At 38.3% G+C, this 16,188-nt stretch overlaps 1 protein-coding gene across 3 annotated transcripts in view; it reads right to left on the reverse strand.

The window, feature by feature from the left end:
* NCAM2 (neural cell adhesion molecule 2) overlaps positions 1 to 16,188 on the reverse strand; it is a 201,140-nt gene that overhangs the window by 29,095 nt on the left and 155,857 nt on the right. For all 3 annotated transcript variants that reach the window (XR_014563577.1, XM_083736450.1, XM_083736451.1), the window contains exons 14-15: positions 15,618 to 15,739; positions 11,733 to 11,913 (exon numbers count right to left, since the gene is read on the reverse strand). Coding sequence is in view for 2 of the 3 variants with exons in the window: in XM_083736450.1 (XP_083592576.1) it covers positions 11,733 to 11,913; positions 15,618 to 15,739 (303 nt within the window). In the remaining variant the exon portion in view is untranslated. The remainder of the gene's footprint in view (positions 1 to 11,732; positions 11,914 to 15,617; positions 15,740 to 16,188) is intronic.

The following is a 16,188-nucleotide window of genomic DNA, read 5'->3' on the forward strand; positions in this document are numbered from 1 at the left end:
TAGTTCTTTACTTATGATGTATTCATCAATTCACACCCAGTTCAGTTTCTTCCATTTCCTGTTGAATTTGCCATGGTTCTGCATCTTGATTTTTAAAAATTACCCTCCTGTTTACACTTCATGTACTCCATCAGGACTCCAGCATTTGGCTGCTTCATTTCTCTAAACTCCTGTGTGAAGGGTTTCTTCTATTTCACCAACCACTGCCTACAACTCTACAATTTCACCCTCCTTTTCTGGCAATCTTTTATCCATATTGTTCTCTGAAGTCTCTGTGTCATATTCAATTCTGCTTTCCATTTCATCCTTCTCTAGTCTGCTTTCATTCACCATTTCATCAATCTTAGCTCTAATCACTTTTATTTGCTCATCAAACATTTCCTGAAGGATGCCAACAGTCAATGGAATGTCCAACAATGTATTTGCAAAACTGAATGTTCTTGATCTTATCAACAACTCAGTCTCATTACATCTGCCATCTTCACCTTAAGTTCTTAATGGCACTATATCTTATCAAAACACATTCCTTTCCCATGGAAGAGGTATGAAGTGGCAAAATTACTATCAATTCAAGGCAACACTTTCATCAATAAAACAGAGAATTAAAAATAATAAAATAAGAATTATCAACACTCAGAGCTCCTTTGACCTTTTAAAACTTTATTGGTTCAAACAATTAGAGCATGTTTTTTCCCCTCCTGCCTTGAATGAACAACTCTTCTTAAGGCCAGAAAGTAGATCACACGCCAGATTAAATTTCCACTGGCAAACAGAAATCTTTCTCAGTCATAAAATATGACTGCCTCGGAGATTGTTAGAAAAAGGGATGCTTTTCAGGCTCATACCCATCAGGGCTCTTACATGGGTTTTGGGCAAAATGTTTATTTCTCTACTCATAAGTTGCCCATCCTTGTTCAGGTTCCCAGGAGCTGACAGCTTCTCAGTCACCCAGTGTAGAAAATGGCCTTTTCAGAGTATCAGACGTTAATCCCCTGTTCACTCTTATCTCTAGATTACTTCTGGATCCACAGCTATCTCTTTTGGCTCAGGTGGCCTTGCTAACATGGTTTAGCTTCTGTTAGGTTTGGCCAGTAACCCAGCTGCACCCTTACCTGGACAAGGATAGCCTAGCTTCTGTTGGCCAAAAAGCAAAACGAAACCTCAAAAAAGCTCAAAAACTTTTCTGTTTTTGAAACATGGCAACCCTGGGACAGGACTTTTCTGTCGTAGCTCCCCATTTGTAGAATGCTCTCCCAGGGAGGCTCAACTGGCACCTTCATAATATATCCTTTGGTGCCAGGCAAAAACTTTTCTCTTCAAACAGGCTTTGGCTGATTAATACTCTATGACCTTTTAAATGTGTTTGTGGGAGAGGCATTATTGGTTTGTTTTTATTATCAGTTTTGTTTTATTATGTATTCTTCTGTTCTCATTTCATATGTTTGTGTTGTGGACCACCTTGTATCTTCAGATGAAGGGCAGTATACAAATTAAATTATTTGTATTAATTTTTACTGAATCTATATTGAATCATTGTATCACAAACATTCTGCCCCATGATGTAGAGAACATATCTGTGTCCTTGGGTACACTCTTTGGATCTTAGACTATGTACTTAAAACTAGGGGAATAACAATCTTAGAAATTTCTACATGATCAATGCTGAATTCTAGCAAAAAAAGTCTGATATAATATGATATGATAGCCAACTTCAAATATCTAAAGGGCAATCATATCAATGACGGAGGAAGCTTGTTTTCTGTTTCTCCAAAGGTAGGATCTGGACCCATAGATTCAAATTATATGAGATGAGTTTCTGCCTGAACATTAGGAAGAACTTTCTGGTAGTAAAATCTGTTCAACAGTGCAATGGACTCTATTGGGAAGTTGTGTACTCTCCTTCACTAGAGCTTTTTAAATAAAGGTTAGATGACCAGCTGTCAGGGATTTTTAAATCTATGATTCCTGTATTGCAGGGGATTGGAATAGATGACTCTGTGTCACTACCAACTATAATTCTTTGATTCTATGCCAGGCAGGGCTGCCAAGAGGGGGATACAGAAGGTACTGATTTACAAGACCTGCAGTCAGCAGGGGTTCTGGACTCTGAGATTCCATTTAAAAAAGAGGTGCTAGACCGCCCAGAAGTGAAGATATGAAGTAAACATGGAGGCAAATCTCTAATTGATTTCTGTGAGATGACATGCCAGTCTGGCTGCTGACATCTTTCAGTGAAGTCAGAGCTGTGACTGATTAGTGAGTTGTTTGGACATCAAGCAATAGGACCACCTGTGTTCCTAAAGAACTGTTGCTTTCACTCCCTGCCTCCTTCTGTCTAATTTTCTAGTCTCTGAAGACTCACTCCACAGTTCTAAAGACCTCAGTTCCCCATGTGTTCTGGCATCCTTCCTTTCTTCTTAATCAACTTTTCTGTGGTTGTTCATCTGAAAATAGGCACTGCCTTGAAGTTATTCTGTGCAAGTTATTTAAACAAATTTTCTTTTTTTTAAAAAAATGAAAGACATTAGAAGGAAAAGCAAAACAGGAGAGGAGAAATCACACAGTCTAGGGGAAAGTTACTGTGTAAGCACACTAGAAATATATTGATATATAGGGTTTAATGAAAAATACAGAAGAACAGTCTTATAATTTTACCATAACGTATGATAAATGGAATAGAACCAAGTATATAATATATGCATAATTTGTTTACAAACTAAAATTACACAGAATATATGGGAAGATCATATTTACAAGCATTTTATGATGGTTCTAGATTGCAGAAAAGAAGTGCATAAAATGCAGGTCCAATTTTTGTTGGGCAAATTCATTCTTCAGTCTTATAGCTACTTCAGCCCACATTTGAGAACAATGCCTTAATAGCTTTAATTATGTAAAGGTAAATTACTTAGGGCAGTAATACAAAGTGATGTGTTCTCTTACTTTTTTTTCCTGAAGAGCTAATTAATGTTCAAAAAGTGCTGAAGTTGCAAAAATATCATAATTTACCGTAATTGCAATTTGGGTAACGTAGCTGACATTGATGTTGATGATGATGGTGGTGGTGATGATGATAGTGACGAAACAGATTTACATTTTGCTTGGTGCAGAAAACTATATGCCCCTGGGTATAACATTCCCAGCAGCTATTTTTACAAGTGCAGGAAATGCAAAAAAATTGTTGCACTTACCCCAAATTGTTGTTCATTAATCAGGTCCTCTATGCAGTCACACACATAGAACCACACATATACAAGTCACAGATTCTAGAGCTCTAAGCAGGCCCAAAGGTGCTTGGGTCCCTTTTTGACTGATGGGTTTTGACCTAGTGGACATGTGCTGACAGGCAGACTGAGCACCTCTCTCCTAACTACTCAGTTCCTTCCTGACAACCAAGACCCTTTATAGGGACAAAGGCAGAAATCACGTGTTCCATTTGATATTACCACCCAAAAAAAATAAAAGTTACAGATATGTACATTCTTCTTTTCTACTTTTTATCCATGTTCATTCCCACATAGTGACAACTGATGACCTAGGCAAGGTCGTAAGTGTTTTCAGGAATAAAAAGCCTGAACAAAACTGCAGTCAATCTTTGCTCAATCATCCTGGGAATAATGCTTGAGATATAGTTCACACAGTAGCTTTGCACAGATCTGGAATATGGTCCACTGGAATGTGCCAATATGAGTAGAATCCCATATCTTGATGAAAATAATAATAATAAATTTGAGATGTAGAGGATCATATCATCATGCTCCATTACACTTTGGAATTCTGACTGTTATATTTATTGGAATTTCTCTTCGTGAAAGTATCCACTTTAAATTGCCCTTCGGTTTAGTTGTACATCAGCTATTCCACTAAAACATGGCAGATAGCATACAAAGGACTAACATAATTTGGTCCAGAATCTCCAGAATGGGCTCCATCTAGGGCAAGGAGAAACACTTCCTTATCTTGCCAAGATAAATCTAAAACAGAAAGGAGCATAGAACCCATAGTCATTTGTTCTAAAATGTTTATAGCTAAAATGCCCAGCAGTTTGATTCCCCCTTTATTCCATCATAATCTGGCTTTCTTTCCTTTGGACATGAATCTGTTGGGCAATTAACTTTTGTTCTGGAAGACAGTCAACTGAGTCATTTTGAGAGCATCTCTAAATCCTGAAGTCATTTCTGGTATGATCACACAAGACATTGTGTGATTTTAACTGCCTTAGCTACTTTCAGTTTCCAGCGAAGATTCATTTTGTAATTCCTATTTACCTGGCATAAGGCTGTGTAAACTTGAGAAATAATATAACTCTTTTAAGAAAGAATTCTTGTAACTACAGAGGAGGTGTCAGTAGTACATCGCTCTAGAGTGAGTCTTTACTACTCACTTCCCCAATTCCCATTTACTCTTGATGGCTAATAAGCATTTTATCTGAGTCATCAGAGTGTCAGTCCGTTCATGGAATGTGTGCAGCTCACTGCGTTGCTAGTGCAGCTATTCTTTGTAATATGGAAAGACCAGCTGGCTCAGGAAATTCCAAATCAGCATCATCTGTTCAGCCATAAAAATGTTCTAGCAAATAACTGGAGATCTTGTTGATCCAGTCTGCAGATGCACCAAATGCTAGAGTGCTCATCTTTGGCCCTGTTTACTTTGAAGTTTTATCTCTGAAGCAGACAGTATCACTTGATTTCAGCAAAAGACACTCCTGGGTCTATTTGTCAAATGTGCAATTTTGCTTCTCTTTCTTTCACGTTCTTTAAGGCGACATTGCCATGAGTTTTCAGTAGGGTGTCATTAATTGTATGGCACCATCCTTCATCCCATTTGCTACTGCACTGAGAATAAGTCATACTCCAGGGGTGCTCATAGGTCAATAATGCTTTAAACAAATCTCCATACAGCATATACTTTCTTCATCAAGTATTTCACTGTGTGGCTCTTTCAATTACACACAGTTCTGGGTTATGTGGGCAACTTGTGCTGCAGTTAAACAGTTTAAATTCAGCATTGGGAAACTGAGGCAATTATTACTGACTTTATTTCGTTTGCTATATTTTGAGAATGTTAACTACAACACAGCCATCACTGACGACTACATGCCTGTGGCATGTAGTGAATACATATATTGGGGTACAATAAATGTAATTATTAAGTGCATCTTGGAATTTCAAGTCAAGCCATCCCTTCCTTTGTGGCACTGGGTGAGAATTTAGTGCCTGCTCTTGCAATCAAGCACCTTCCAAAATTATCCCATCTGCAATTCCTGTAGTCTCTCACCCAGAGATCACAGCTACGTTTATTTTCTAGCTTTCTCATATGACTGCTTCCTCTAGAATTCTCAATGAACAATCCTCTTTTCCATTTCCACTTTGATTTCCTGTTTATTGTTTTGTATGCTAGAGGGAGTGATTTGACAAGTAATCCTGCATGGGCCTGCAGCTCGGGTTCAGAGATCTTACTAGCTTTCAATATAGAGTTTAAATTTCCAGAAATAACATCTAAAATATGCATTTACCTGTCATGCAGGTGCAACATTCAACTCTACTTTTGCATTTTTATCATTTGTTGAATCTTAAAATGTGGTATAAGGAGTTTGTGATCTGCTTAATTCTGGGCAGTTTGCACAGATATAGTAATAAAATAAGATTCCCAGCTACTATTTGCTGATTTCTGTGTATCTTGTTTGTGCCGCAGTCAGATTTATTTAGAAGATTTGCACACCATCTCTTAATCAGGTTCCAAAAAGTGGCTTATAACAGGCTACATAAATTAAAACAAAAACCCAGGAACCCTTGTTCCTTAGGCTAATGCAGAGGCCAGCGCTCTTCTGAGAGCTAGACACAAGATGATCTTTCACTTCCTGTGATGTTCTTCCTAGGAGAGTGAAGAAGCAGCATCTCATTGGTCTTTGTTTCTTTGGTTGATGAGAGGACATAATGGTATTCCCTTTGCTTCTGTATTCCCAGTTTCATATTCGTATGTCAGCCATTGTCAAAATAGATTTGTGTATCTGCAGACTGTGCTCCTTGCTCCGGTGGTAATACATCCAACTGATATTTTGACACATATCCAGGAATCACAGTGCTGCTTTTGTGTTAAATTAGATGTGTATTTAACGCAATAATTTAACTTTCCCAGAAAATGCTGTACTTCTTTGTTTGACTAAAGCAATGGCATCAGTTCAGGACCCTGAACTTTCCTCTTGTTCATTTCAATCCCTTTAGTGGAGAGGAAATCTTTTACAAAAGTCAACTCAGCAATGGCAAGCACACTTTTTATCAATTCAGTTATATATTTTCAGTTCGGGTAATTAGTAATTGAATTAATAGGGGGTCTCATTGGCTCTTTCATCCTGAATAGTGAATTAATTACTTTCAGGTGAGTTTAGCATTTTGGCGTGTGCTTTTACTGCTTTTTGTTATCCTGCAGATCTTGAGAGTCTTTTACAGAATCAAGACTTGCTCATGAGAAAGCTTCTCTTGTGACATATTGGCTGCATTTACGCATTAATGTTAAACAGTGGTTTGGCATTATGAGGATGAGCTACAGTAAGCAATGAACTCATGTACACACAGGTCCAGCAGTACATCCCCAGGAAATTGTTTATTAGGTGAATGTTTGCATAACAAGCTGATGATTTCCATTATTTCTTATGGGAAGATTAATAAATCATGACTTGTCCGATCTCCCTCGTACCCTCCCTCCCTGGCAAAAGACAAAAAAAGGAAGGAAGTGGGCAAACTTTGACTGTTCAGATATCTGAATCAGCTGCTGGTGTAATGAGGTTTGGGTATTATTCTAATGAGCATTCTGATTTACTCCCTTCCCCTGGTGGGGTCTTGAGGAGTTTGTAAGCTTTTGCTCCTGTTTTACATTATCTTAGTGTTGCATCCCAAACCTAAAATGTGGTAAACTAAATATGGTTTATTGAAACAAGCCTGCTCCATAACAAATAATTTGAAGTTGGTTTGTTTCTATGATAGTTTGTTTTAAAAAAGGTGCATTTATTTATTTATTAAATTTGTACACTGCCTTTCATCCATAGATCTCAGAATGGTTCGTAGCATAAAAATACAAGATAAAAACACAAAATACATAATAAAAACAAGAACGAAATAATAACCTCGCTCTCCCCAACCCCTCCCACAAACACATGTAAAAAGGTATAGGGTGGTTGAAGAGAAATGTTTTTGCCTGGCTCCTAAAGGTGTTTGTGTGTGTGTGATGTTTTCATTAAAGGTTTCTTGGTTTACAAAAGTATGTGCAATGTCTCTTTTTTCAACTTACATTTTCTACAGATCAGTTTCATTTGTTTAGACATTAGTGTTACATTTAAAGGTGTATAATTAAGGAGCCCAATTATAGAGAACAGAGTCAAAAATTAAGCCAGCTCTTAATACAATTGTCATGTATTGGATTATAATAAATAATTGATATTTAAATGGATCTTTTCTTCAGCTTAAATTCTTCAAACTACTGTAAGCATTGCATGTTGATATCATTCACGGGATCAAGTACTGTGCAGGAATTTGAACTTTTCCTCCACCAGTTACTGTTGTAAAAAGTTTGTTCCAGCCTTAATTATATCCTTGATAAGGCACTATGCTCACGTGTGGCCTTAGGACAATCACCCTCTCATTCTAATCTATCTCAAAGGTGTGTTTTGAGGATAAAATGGGGAGGGCATCGTAGGAGCCAACTCCTAGGGGCTGAGGTCTGTTCAGCCCCCCTAAAGTATTTGAGGGGGGCATCCCCCCTCCCCCAAGCGGATGGGCACTACCATTCAAATGGTGTGTTTGTGCTGTGTATTTTGATCAATTATGTGGGGTGGGGCTTACCTGCCCCCCCCCCCACATTTTATTCATGTTGGCCCCCTTGCAGGGCATGTATACCACCCTGCACTTGTTGGGTGAAAGGTGGGGTGAACATGTAGTAATTAACAAGTACCATACATATTATCTGTTTCCTCTCTTTCTGTGCCAACAAACAAATATAGATTTTATTCATCTTAATTCCTACACAGTTTTCACTGATGCTGTAGAGATTTCTATACAGCAATCTCTCCCCTACCCATTCCCACAGTGTTGCCAAACACTTCAGGCCTTAAATTCTGCTAGGGGCCACCAAGAGTGATATTTCAAACCTGTTTTTACTTTCATATTTTAGCCTTGGGAGAAGTGCATAATAGTTGAGTGTCCTTCTTAGCATATGCCAAGTGAATTTCCAGTTGCAGCGAGAATAATCAGACTACGCACATCAAGTCTCAGGGTGCACTTTCGGGAGTACTTCAGATCTAACATGCTTCTTTCTATTTTAAGTTTAATTTTATTCTGTAAGTAAATCTATATGAGTGAACTGAAAGCTCTTTACTATAGTGATGAGATTTGGAAGCAGGTAGCAGTATTGTAACAGAATATCTTGAAATTAGGTACTGAATCCACCTTACCATCACAGAAAACTATGAAGCAAGAAAGAAACTCTAGTTGCAAAAGTAAACAGAAGTGTTTCACACATTTCCTATGGGGGGGGGGGTTGCAGAAAAGAATATATCAGTGTTGTGTTTATTCAAGCTTCAAAATATGAACATATTGTTATACTTAAAATAAAAGTAAATGTTTTTAACCTCCAGATGAACCTTTAAAGTTCATAAGGCTGCCACTGCGAGTAATTAATGAAAATATAAAGGAATGCTTTAACTTGATGAACACTGACATTTTTTTGCAAGTATATAGCACAACATGATCACATTAAAAAGATTATCCATCATCTCTGCCTATGACAGAATGGGTTTGGTCAGGAAGAGTGAAGATGCTTTATCACACATGATGGCACTTTGTTTGAAAGGGTATGCAAGACATTCCAGTCAGGGACATAAAAGGTCATAATATTTGTGGAATCTGAAAACAGTCCTAAATGCAATGACTGATGTGTGCGCTTCCATGAAATAATTGGCTTAAGTCCATAGTCAAGAAAATATTGCTATGTAAGCTGAAGGGTTGTGACTGGAAACAGCAGCTATTCATCCCAAACATCAACAAATAAATTCTGCCTTGCTGATAAACACAACCACTTAAAACATTTTAAAGAAATTGATTCACTGATAAAGTCTTAATATGTTGAGAATTATTGTACATAAGTTAAACTCTAGGAATAACTGAGATATGTCTAGAAGCTTTCAGTTTTATCTAAAAATAAGCAATGTGGATTCCTAAGATAGCAATTGTATTGATGATGGTGGTTGAATCTTGTGATCTACCTTCAAATCTCCCGTAATATTAGTTTTAGTTTCCTACCAATTTGCTCTGGATACCAAACTGATATTGATATAATTGTGAGACCTAGAAAGTAATTGAGGGTGGCAGAAATCCTTCTCAATGGAGTTATATTTGATACCAAATGTGTCATAATGACCACGTTTGCATGCTTGATCAAGTCTTCATAAGCAATAATGATACCCAGCCTTATTTTCCTGGGTTGTTAGCTCAGGCATAGTTCCTTAGTTCAGGTGTAAAATGGAATGCTGGATTAACATAAGCCAAAAAGTTCATACTGCTGGATAATGGGAACAGTGTAGGGATGAGAGTGTAGCCAGATCATTCATGCATGGCTTTATTAAAACATTGTTTACAAAGTCCTGGATGATTATCCAAACATGGCAAATGTCCATCTTCCCACCCACTGTCTTGCCCTTTCCCTTTCAACTTTTATTTTAATGAATTTTTAAAAAAATGATTCTGTAGAAATAATCCATTAATCACAGACACCTATCTCATTTAGGCTTGTAATTTATTTTCTGCAAGGTTTCAGATGTTGCACAATTTCTTTTGTGATTCTGAATAAAGTTTATCTGCTTTTTATTATGCACTAGGCACAAGACAGCAGGTGCACATGAAGAAATAACCAGACTGAAACCGTGTATGGGGTAAACAAATCTACAGCAAGGCTACAGGAACATTGGGGTTTGGCAAGGCATGACCAGTGGGGGGAGACAACAGAGGTCACCACCACCCTTTTAAGGTTCAAATGCAGATCAGGAAAGACACAATCTTCCATCAGGTCTGTTTCCAGGCCCTACCCAGCAAGATTTTGAAATCTGAATTTCACATCATTACTAGAATTCAATTTTTATAATTCCTTCCAAGTTTGAAAATTCATTTGAGTAGTTCGTTAAAAAGTTGATTGCCTTCTAACTAATAGCCACACAGGAATTACCTAGTGGCCTATAGCTAAAAGAAACTTTTGACAATTTCACAGGGAACCAAACACTCAAGTCAGAAGTCAGGCAAACAAGGCACCATTAGTATTCTTCAGATTTCTAATTAAAGTACCTATTGGTACCTTTTGGACAACCTTATCCCAAACAGTCATGGAAAAGAACAGGGATTGGGAAGCTGTGGCTTCTTGGATTTTGTCAGACATCAAACTCTCATCAGCCCTGTGTTTAGACATGAAGTCCAACAACATCTGGATGGCCACAAGTCCACCTCTTCTGGTATGGAAACTTGTGCCATGGCAGCTGCAGAATGACCAGCATCATATGCTGTACAAGTGGGGCAGATGTCACCTGACTAACGTGCTTTCAAAAATGCCTAGCATGCTCTTTTCTACACTATGATCCCAGGGAGGCATTGCCACTCCACCAGACTTTAATATTCCAGGCAACAATCTGCTAGAAACTGCACCATCATCTCCTTTAATGTCACCCTCTAGGAGCCTGTTGTTTGATGCATGCAGTGCCATGCAGAGACTTCTTCTAAGTGCTACCGCAACAAAACCAATTACTGCTAGGTGGATGTAACTACCAAACTGTAGACCATAAAATTGCAGAGATATGGTAAGTGGTTTCTTTTGAAATAGCGACCTGTTAGCATATGTCAGTGCATAAAATCAACAGAATATTGTAAATCTTGTAACTGGTGATTTTGCTAGTAATAAGGAAATAGTCATACCAGTAATAAGCAGCTGTGCGCCATTTGAGATATACCATTTGTAGTGCTATAACTGTTCTTTGTTCTGATGATTTTGGCAGCAAAATTGTAGCGGACTGCCCACACTAGCTGTCACATGTTGCTGCTTTTTTGGAGGCTGATTGCTTCTTTCCCCATACCAATGGTGGGATGGGTTCAGACTGAGAAAAAATCTGTGCCTGTAATCAGACCCCTTCCTTTACCTTGTGCCTGAAACCAGTGCAAGAGTTATGAGACAGGGTACTGACAGACCTCTTGCATCCACACCTGATGTTCTGGAATTCTGTGTGTGAGGGAGATTAGGCAGTAGGAACTCTCTGAGTTTTTGGTCTTGGCTATGGACACCCCCCCTGTCAAAAAAAGGCCAAGGAGGTTAAAGAAGTGCAAAGCTAAAGTGGCTTAAATCCCACACCATGAACAGCACCTAGAATGCATGGAACTGCACAAAACACCACACAATGGTGTTCCACACAATGAAAAGATTGCAGAAGAATTCCAGATCTTTCACAAATGTCAGAAATTTTGCTGCAGAAGAAAAAGTGGTTTGATGACTGCAGTGCTTTGGAATAGTGATGAAATAACGCTGCCATGTGGAAGCATGTAGAAAAATAAAGACAAAAGCCCCACCAGTTATAACGCTACAAACGGTATATCTGGCAGGGCCAGAAATGTTGAAGATGTTTAGAAAATATAGAAAACCAATTCTCTACTAATGTTAAAATAAGAGCAGAAGTAACTGTTAGTAGTATGTTAGAATTAACTTACCTGTAATTATATTGGGCTTTGGTGGCATGATGAATTCATACACAGCTGGTTCTGAATATCCCAGTCTGTTGGTGGCAGTAATTTGCACTTCATAGACCATTGTCCACTGCAATGGTTCTAGAATAATTTGGTCTTTATTACCTTGAAACTTTTTCACTTCCCATTGGTCTTCCTTATCTTTCTGTAAAAATGCAAAGAACAGTCTAAATTGTGATGAATTTAGTCCTTAAACTGAGTACAATTGAAAGCAAGTCCCAAACTACAACATCAGTCATCTAATATATGACTGTACTTTCCTATTAAGCATATAAAAAGCAACTGACCAGGAGCTGCTGGTATGGAGAAGTGGTGTTGTGCTGTCCCCTTTCAGACACTAGAGTTACTGCTACTTGCTGAGACAGTGTAGGAGTTACGTAGGGTTTGGTTAGGCTCTGTGGATGTACTTGTAGGAGTTTTGGATTGGCTGCACTGATGCACCCACACAGCCCGGACCTCAGTGCTACCCTGCACCATCTATAAGTGGTAGCAACTCTGCAATGTCTTTGCTGTTGGGAGAGCTCAGCACTGCCCCTCCATACTGCATGTTTCTGGTATAGCCCTGGAAAGCCTCCTTTTCTGGAAGCTATCTTACTTGGAAGTGAGGGTTGGAGGAGAAGCAGCAGCCCTAACCGGAGAAGGGATGGGGGAGGATTTCACACTATATTGGGCAACCTTTTGGTCTGCATCTCCAAGCCTTTCAATCCATGCACAGAGGTTCATCTTTCTCCTTGTGCAAAACCAGTTCTCCTTCCCATTTTTAGGCTGTGTGTGGGTGGCTTTTGAGGTTGCCTACAAAACAGGAACCCTTTCTCATATCTGTCTGAAATTTGGCAAGTCTAATTTCATGTTTCATTCCAAATAGATGGAAAAAGCAGAAGATACAGATAATATAATAGCAGCTGGTCTTCCAATGAAAACAGTTGGAAACAAATGAAATAATAATGAGAAGAACTAATGAATAACAAAACATATGAGGTTTTAGTAACAAAAATGAATGTAATAATTAAACAAACAAATTCTTGCCCATCCCTATAATCTAGAGTTCACTGGTACAACACTCTGAGGAAATATAAAGTACAGAAAGCTTGGGGAAAGTAGTAACAGTTATTTCTTCTGTAGTAAACCACCACTATGGCACAGCATTACTCTCAACAAAGCATTTAAAGCAATAGCTTCTTTCTAAAGTAGCGTTATATTGGATGAAAGAATATTATTTGCTACTTCTGTTATATAGCTGTTAGATCTTTAGGAGCATAAAGCAAAACAATTCTGCACTCCATTCATTTAAACAGCTACACTGTGTGTTTGTGTGTGTGTGTGTGTGTGTGTGTGAGAGAGAGAGAGAGAGAGAGAGAGAGAGAGAGAGAGAGAGATGGAGAGATCTGGGAAACAGTTATAACTGTCAGAAAAGTCAGAAAGCAGAAGCAGACTGGAGCTCCTCAGGGCCTCTGCTTCATAAAAGGCAGTTAAGCCTTTTCATGATCTAGTTGCCTATAGGTAGCAACAGGTAGCAGTGAGAAGAAAAGTATTATACTTTCCCCACTGACTTATATCTATTAGGGATGGGAAAGAAATTTGATTTTTGCACCCGTATTAATGAGAAATTACCTTAATCACACTTCACAAACAAGTATGTGAACCAAAACACAGCTATCCTTCAAAACCAGGACTTCCCTAAATTTTGTGATGTTCTCCAATCAAATAAGTATAGGTAAAGGACCCCTGGACAGTTAAGTCCAGTCAAAGGTGACTATGGGGCGAAGTGCTCATTTCGCTTCAGGCCAAGGGAGCCTGTGTTTGTCCTAGGACAGGCATTCCCAAACTTGGCCCTCCAGCTGTTTTGGGACTAAAACTCCCATCATCCCTAGCCAACAGAACCAGTGGTCAGGGATGAAGGGTACTGTAGTCCCAAAACAGCTGGAGGGCCAAGTTTGGCCATGCCTGTCTTAGGAAGTGGGTGGCACTGTGGTCTAAACCACTGAGCCTCTTGGGCTTGCTGATCGGAAGGTCAGCAGTTTGAATCCATGCAATGTGGTGAGCTCCTGTTGCTCTCTCCCAGCTTCTGCCAACCTAGCAGTTTTAAAGCAAATCAATGCAAGTAGATAAATAGGTACTGCTGTGGCAGAAAGATGAATAGTGTTTCCGTGTGCTTTGGCTTCCATCATGGTGTTCCATTGCACCAGAAGTGGTTTAGTCATGCTAGGCACATGACCTGAAAAGCTAACTATGGACCAATGCTGCCACTCTTGGCCTGAAGCGAGATAAGTGCTGAACTCCACAGTCACCTTTGAGTGGGGTCCTTTACCTTTACCTCCAACCAAATAATGTATACAAAGCACATGTATTGGATAAAGTGTGCATGAAGTGCATATATTAGAAAATGTAAGATACAAAAATGCATCATAATAGGGAAAGCTGCACAAAAATGTGCGTATCCATTGAAACTGCATACAAAAAATGTGTATATTAAGAGAAATTCACAACTTTTCATGAAGGTTTTTAAATACATGAATAAATCACAACTTCCTGCAGAAATGTGGAACACTGAATTTAAGATTGGAAACTGAGATAAACTGAAAATTACAGATTAATCCACCCTTATATAACGTATGTATCTGTAAGAAAGAAATTCATCTGAATTTATTAGAACGGAAAGAATGTCAATCAAGGTCAACCACAATTAAAACATATTTTTCACTGTAAAAAAAGCCCATTTTTAATGAGAAACTAGCGTCACAATTTTCTTCCAAGAGCAATTAATGTAAACTGGAAAATACATTATCAAATAAAATCATTTGAATATCACAGGAAAACACTATCAAGCAAGGGTTGGACTACATGGCCTACAAGATATCCTCCATCTTAGTTCATTTATTCATGTTTTATGGAAATGCTCCCATGTTTAAAACTTTTGGAATTGAGCATTTTCCATTATAGCTGCAATTACAAGCCAACCCATTTCTCCAAATCCTGCCTTAACTTTATTATCTTTGGACATAGAGTTAGACTCCACTCTGCACCATAGAGAACTAGTTGGCTTCTTACTGCCTGCAGTACACTTACTGATAGCTCAACAATGGAAGAACCAGACAGAAATACCCATGAACATATGGGGAAATAATGTATTGCATATAGCAATGTGGGAGTGTCTGACTAGACCAGGCATAGGCAAACCCGGCCTTCCAGATGTTTTGGGACTACAACTCCCATCATCCCTGACCACTGGTCCTGTTAGCTAGGGATGAGTGCTGAGTTTGCCTAATCCTGCACTAGACACAGGACGGCAATTAAAGATATCAAGAAAAGAGACACCTTCCAAGACACGTGGATCCATTACTTTAACTATTTTAATGACCAAAATCAAGACCTTGCTAGACCAACAACTCAATATTCTCAGTGTAGAGAGTATGCTAAGTTATATGTTTAAATGTTATATGTGTAAGTTTATGTCTAGAGTCAATGGATAAAACAAACACCATTAGATGTACTACTGGATAAAATGTTTAATGGTTGTTGTATTTGTATTTGTTTAACAACCAACAAAAAGTGTGTCTGTGTTTTAAAGTGTGCATAGGATTGCAGGATACACATCCTTTCAACACACTAGTAACTACCCCAATGTGAAATCTGGAATGGAAGTCTGAGGTTCTTGCTTGTAGATACTGTCAAAACATATTCTAAGGGGGAAGTTTTATAAATTTGCTGCAACAAGAATAACAAAGAACCTTGTGGCAACTTTAGCAAAAACAGTCTGGGGAAAGATTTTGTGTGCTTGTAGCTTTATTTTAAAAGTTCAAAAGAAAAAACATAACATAAGCATAGTCTTAAGATTAATAAAATACTTACACTTCTGTATTTTACAATATATTCCAAAATAGGTGCTCCTCCATCATCTTGCTTTGTTATGCTAAGTTTAAAGCTTTTCCCACTGCCTGGTTGTCCATGAATAGCTGGAGGGCTTGGTTCACCTAAAATACAAGATGAAAAGAGATATGCAATAATTCTATGATGTAATCATTGTATTTTATTTATATATGTATTTTTAGGTTGCTCTCATGTTATTTTACAGATGTGAGTTGATCTCAATCAAAAGAAGAAAATGCACAATTTTATTGGGGAGCTGGTCTTAAGCACTACTTACAGATATCACTGAAACAGTAATTTCACATAAGGAAGTATTTACAATTAATGCAAACATTGTGTTATATTTCTATTGAAAAATATAACTTTAACAACATATCTTTCAAAAGATTGACTGGGTTACAAAAAGACCACCCAGGGTACAATCCATTCCTGAATCTTACATGGGTAAAATTCCATGTGTAGGGAGGTGAACCAGTGCAGGATCTGTCTCCCTACAGATCCTGCACTGTCTCCCCACTCTTGGCTGACTCATGGCTATGGCTGCAGTAGCATT

Source organism: Podarcis gaigeae (genome assembly GCF_964106915.1).
Source record: "Podarcis gaigeae genome assembly, chromosome: 4".
NCBI lineage: Eukaryota > Metazoa > Chordata > Lepidosauria > Squamata > Lacertidae > Podarcis > Podarcis gaigeae.